The 5,699-nt window shown below is 52.9% G+C and overlaps 1 protein-coding gene across 1 annotated transcript in view; it reads left to right on the forward strand.

Moving 5' to 3' along the window:
- Ca6 (carbonic anhydrase VI) overlaps positions 1-5,699 on the forward strand; it is a 29,040-nt gene that overhangs the window by 14,357 nt on the left and 8,984 nt on the right. Inside the window, exons 5-7 of the mRNA XM_013031715.1 lie at positions 1,092-1,161; positions 2,299-2,456; positions 3,862-3,985. Of these exons, the coding sequence (XP_012887169.1) occupies positions 1,092-1,161; positions 2,299-2,456; positions 3,862-3,985 (352 nt within the window). The remainder of the gene's footprint in view (positions 1-1,091; positions 1,162-2,298; positions 2,457-3,861; positions 3,986-5,699) is intronic.

The raw sequence follows: 5,699 nt of genomic DNA on the forward strand, positions 1-5,699 counted from the left end.
GTCCTGGGACTTGAACTCAGGGCCTGGGCATTGTCCTTGAGCTTCTTTTGCTCAAGGCTAGCACTCTACCACTTGAGCCACAGTACCACTCTGGCTTTTTCTATGTATGTGGTACTGAGAAATGAAACCCAGAGCTTCGTGCATGCTAGGCCAGCACTCTACCACTAAGCCACATTTCCAGTTCTGGAATTACAGGTGTAAGCCACAGGCACCTGGCACATCTACATTGCTAAAGATGTCCAGGTATGGGGCTGAGGGCTGGGTGGCTGAAGACAGGGGTCTAATTCTCCAAAAATAAGTATTAAAATAGGTCATTTTGTCAAAACAAAACAACAAAAATGAACCATTTCTGCAGGACCACAAAAACAAAAATATAAAACCCGATCATTTTGGTGCTCTGGAACACGCCGGAGCAAGCAACAAATTATGGCTTTTCTTCATAAAATGTGGCTAGAACCTTAAATAAGGATGGCGAATGTCTGTGGGCTTCTCGTCTGTCCCCACCCCATCACTCCTCTGAGTGGCCCACCTGGGAGCTGACCAAGGCAAGACTGGCCAAGGCCAGGAAAACCTCACTGCCTGGAAAACAGGGCTCATGTGGAACAGGTGAGAGCTGAAGACCAAGCCCAGGAACACTGTCTTCAAGAATACCGGACCTGGACCAGGCGCTGGTGTCTCACACTTGCAATGCTAGCTACTCAGGAGGGTGAGATCTGAGGAATGTGGTTCAAAGCCAGCCTGGAAGGGCAAGTCCAGGAGACTCTTATCTCCAATTAACCACCAGAAAACCAGAAGTGGCGCTTTGGCTCAAGCACTAGCCTTGAGCAAAAGAGCTCAGGGACAGTCCCAGGCTCTGAGTTCAAGCCTCATGGGCCACCAGAAAGGAAAGAGAGAGAGAGAGAGAGAGAGAGAGAGAGGAGACAGGAAGGAAGGAAGGAAGGAAGGAAGGAAGGAAGGAAGGAAGGAAGGAAGGAAGGAAGGAAGGCAGGCAGGCAAGCAAGCAAAGGAGACCAGGCAGGGGTTAGTGAGGAAGAGGCCCCGGTCACCTGGGTCTCTGCTTCGCTGTGTCAGTGGCTCCGTTTTCCTTGTAGATCGAGGAGTATGCTGAGAACACACACTACAGCTCCTTAATTTCTCACCTGGCTAATATCAGGTATCCAGGTAAGGGGCTGCAGGAGGGAAGTGGACGTGGGTGTGAGGTGGACGGGGGGAGAAGGGGGACCTGGTGGGGAGAGTGGCTGAGGAGCCGCATGAATGGAGCCCAGCTCTCTGCCAAAGGTCACTTGCTGTGGCCCTGGGGGAATACTGGCACGGATGGGCATGATCATAGTGGCAGCCCCGCCCCCCACCTGTGGCCCAGTGTGGTTTCTAGGAGCCGCAGCAGCAAGAATTCAGGAGCAGCCGGGCGCTGGTGGCTCACGCCTGTGATACTAGCTACTCAGGCTGGCTGAGATCTGAGGATCACCGTTCAAAGCCAGCCTGAGCAGGAAAGTCCATGAAATTCTTTTTTTTTGGTCCAGTCATGGGGCCTGAACTCTGGGCCTAGGCACTGTCCCTCAGCTCTTCAGCTCAAATCAAGCCCTCTACCGCTTGAGCCACAGCACCACTTCCAGTTTTCTGGTGGTTTATTGGAGATAGGAGTCTCATGAACTTTCTGCCTGGGCTGGCTTTGAACCATGATCCTCGTATCTCAGCCTCCTGAGTAGCTAGGATGACAGGCATGAGCCACTGGCGCCTGGCTTCACGGCTGTTATTCTATCACTTGTGCTGTACCTCCACTTCCAGCTTTTTGCTGGTTAATTGGTGATAAGAGTCTCTTGGACTTTCCTGCCCTGGCTAGCTTTGAACCAAGATCCTTAGATATCAGCATCCTGAGTAGCTAGGATTACAGGTGTGAGCTACTGGCACCCAGCGACATTGGTCTGTCTTCTATGCCTCGTGCAATCATATAGACCTGTGATGTTTTCTGGTGCTGAGGGTGGAGCTCAGGGCCTGATGCTTGCGAGGCTCGAGCTGTGTCCCCGGGCCACACCCGCAGCCCCCTGGGCCCCTTTCACAACCTCTGAGCCAGCACTGGCCCAGGCCACTCAGCCAGGAGGGAGGCAGCTGCGTGCACCATCTCTGCCTCTTTGCTCCTTGCTACCGCCAGGGGGCAGTAAGCTGGGCCATGTTTCTCAGTCATTCACTTTGTTCTGCTTGAAATCTGGAATTTGTGCATGGCGAGTGTGTGCCCAAGCTGTCCTCTCAGCCGGGCCCAGGGGTCGCTCACCGTCCTCTGTCCCTTGTCTTCTGCCTCAGGACAAACCACTTACCTGACTGACTTTGACATTCTGGACATGTTGCCCGGGGACATGTACCACTACTACACCTACAACGGCTCGCTCACCACCCCGCCATGCACGCAGAACGTCCGGTGGTTTGTCATGTCGGACTCCGTGAAGATCTCCAAGGCCCAGGTAAGGAATGAAGGGTGTCGCCTTGGCCTGAGTGCCCCGGGACAGAGCCCCCTTCCAGCCGCCACATGAGAACCCGGGGTGCCTGGCAGACCACAGGGGCTGCCCTCGGTGGGCACGCACAGGGATGCGAGGAGCTTACCGCCAACTCAGGGAAAGATGTGTCACCAGAGAGCTGCCCACGGACGCCGAATGTTCCTGAGGAACAGATCCCGCCAGGCTGCCGTAGTCCTCAGGGAGCTTGTGTGCTAATGTCACCAAGTCTTCACGCAAGGATTTCTTCTTCCCTCCCCTTCCCTCTCCTGCCCTCCCCTTCCCTTCCCTTCCCTTCCCTTTTTTCCTCCTTCCCTCTTTTCTTTTTTCCTTTTATCCCCTCCCTTCCTTCTTTCCTTCTTTCCTTTTATCTCCTCCCTCCCTTCCTTCCCTCCTTTCCTTTTTCCCTCCTTCCCTCCCTTCCTCTCCCTCCCTTCCTCTCCTCCCTCCTTCCCTCCCTCCCTTCCTTCCTTCCTTCCTTCCTACCTTCCTTCTTGCCTGCCTGCCTTCCCACCTTCTCTCCTTTATTTCCCTTCCTCCCTTCCTTCCTCACTTGCTTCCTTCTTTTCTTCCTTTCTTTGTACAAATCCTGGGGCTTGAACTCAGGGCCTAGGCACTGTTTTATTCAAACCTGATGCTGGACCACTTGAGCTACAGCTTCACTTCTTGCTTTTTGCTGGTTAAATGGAGAAAAGAGTCTCATAGGCTTTCCTGCCTGGGTTAGCTTTGAACTATGATCCTCAGATCTCAATCTCACCACTAACTAAGATTACAGACGTGAGCCACCAGCTTCCCACATGAATGTTTCTTTCTTTTTTTTTGGGTCTGGTCATGGGGCCTGAACTCTGGGCCTGGGCGCTGTCCCTCAGCTCTTCAGCTCAAGGCTAGCGCTCTACCACTTGAGCCACAGCACCACTTCCAGCTTTTTTCATTTTGCTTATGTGGTGCTGAGGAATCGAACCCAGGGCTTCAGGCATGCAAGGCAAGCGCCCTACCACTGAGCCACCTTCCCAGCCCTGCTTTTTTCTTTTCTTTGTTGACTGTAGGGCTGGAACTCAGGGTGTGGGCACTGTCCTTGAGCCTCTTTGTGGTCACTTGAACTACATTGCCACTTCTGTTTTTTAAGTGGTTAATTAGAGATAAGAGTCTCACAGGGATTTTTCTGCCTGGGCTGGCTTCAAACTGCAATCCTCAGGTCTCAGCCTTCTGAGGAGCTAGGATTACAGACATGAGCTTCTGGTACCTGTCTAAACTGGCAATCTTATAACCACTTTATGAGGTTCTAGAATCTGGGTTGTAGTCCACTCACTCACTAACCATTTCTTTATTACCTGTCACCTTTTGCTATCCATTATTCACTGTCTGTTGTCGGCAGGTGATCAAGCTGGAGAATTCTGTGATGAACCATCAGAACCAGACCCTGCACAATGGTTACCGCAAGACCCAGCCCCTTCACTCCAGAGTGGTAGAAGCCAACTTCCCCTACTTCCCGAATACAAGTGAGTGATACTGACTCTCACTCATTTCTTCAGAATCCCCTCGTGACTGTTTTCCTCTCCTTTGCCAATAACAGGAGGAAGAGAATCCTATTTATTTATTTGCCAGTCCTGGGGCTTGAACTCAGGGCCTGGGCACTGTCCCTAAGCTTCTTTTGCTCAAGGCTAGCACTCTACCACTTGAGCCACAGCACCACTTCTGGCTTTTTCTGTGTATGTGGCACTGAGGAATCGAACCCAGAGCTGCATGCATGGTAGGCAGGCACTCTACCACTAAGCCACATTCCCAGCCAGGAGAGTCATCTTAATGCAGGAAGTTCAGGTGAGCCTACTTATACCGGCATCTTCCAGCCCAGGCCTTCATGCCTGTGAGAATCACCTGGTCTGTCACCTTCCTGAACTTGCCACAGACTTAGGAGAAGCAAGGCAGTAACAGCCACAAGCTCTTCTACGAGTGTAACAATCCTCATTAAACCCAACTCACATAAGTTCCTGCAACTGTGTTACAGGTTCACCCCCCTGGGTCTCCCAAGTCCCTTCCAGGTGGGGTTAATTGGATGAAATGTTGTTTACTCTCTCTGGTGGAGATGAAGGACCAGGTCTCAGGGTGCTGTCCTCCATCCATTGCCCCCCCCCCTTCGCTCCTGAGTCTGGTGGCACAAGAAGCTCATGGCTCGAGAGGCTGTAGTGGCACCCACAGTCTGCCCCACTGCATTCTGTGTCTCTTATAATTAGGGCTCAATCTGTTCTCCTACTTCATTCTCTTCAGAACCGATTCCTATGAACAATTACTGAGCCTGTCATATCCTTCAATACAATAGAATCGATGACCAGCCAAAGTTGCCTATTGAGTACTACCCCTTCTTTATCTGTACTTAGCAGAGTCAAAAAATATTTTCGCATTTACCTTTTAGATTGTAGCAGACAGTGACACTTCCGGTCGCCAGCGGCGAAGGGCCGCGCTCTCAGGCCCGCCACGGAGGGTTCAGCCCCTCTGGCCTGCCTCTCGCACGTTTGTTTGTTTTCCCTTCCGTGTGCTCATGCGGGGGCTTGCACTAGGGCCTAGGGACTCCCTCTCCCACTTGAGCCGCAGCTTCATTTCTGGCCTTTCAGTGGTCCATTAGCGATAAGTGTCTCATGGACTTTCCTGCCTGAGCTGGTTTGGAACCTCGATCCTCAGATCTGTCTCGTGAGTGGCTAGGATGACAGGCGTGGCCGCGTGCTCCTGGCTCCCCTGTGTCTTGGTCAGGCATATCTCCAGGTTCTCCCGCTTCCCCTGGGAAGCACTGTCACTGTCCTGAGATCCCGGGGGAGCCTGGGTCCCACAAGCCACACCCCAAATGCTCTTTCCACCTTCTAGTTTGTCCTCTTGAGGGCGCTGACGTGTCATCGACGCGGCCTCCACTCAGACTCTTCCTGAGGCCACTTGCCCTCCCCTGAGGGCCTCCCTTCCTGAACTTCCTGCTCACCCTTGCCACTTCACATCCCCCTTGGAAAGCAGGGGCCATCTTCCCTCACCTCCAGCTGTGGGATCTGTGTTGTGGCTTCCTGTGCCCATCCCAGACCAGTCCCGCTTCCCTCAGACCCAGATTTCCTTCCTCCCTTCTTTCCTTCCTTCCTTCCTCCCTCCCTTTCTTCCTTCCTTCCCTCCTCCCTCCCTCCTTCTTCCCTTCCTCCCTCCCTCCCTCCTTCCTTCCTTCTTCCCTTCCTCCCTCCC

This window comes from Dipodomys ordii, unplaced genomic scaffold, assembly GCF_000151885.1.
Source record: "Dipodomys ordii isolate 6190 unplaced genomic scaffold, Dord_2.0 Scaffold6, whole genome shotgun sequence".
Lineage (NCBI taxonomy): Eukaryota > Metazoa > Chordata > Mammalia > Rodentia > Heteromyidae > Dipodomys > Dipodomys ordii.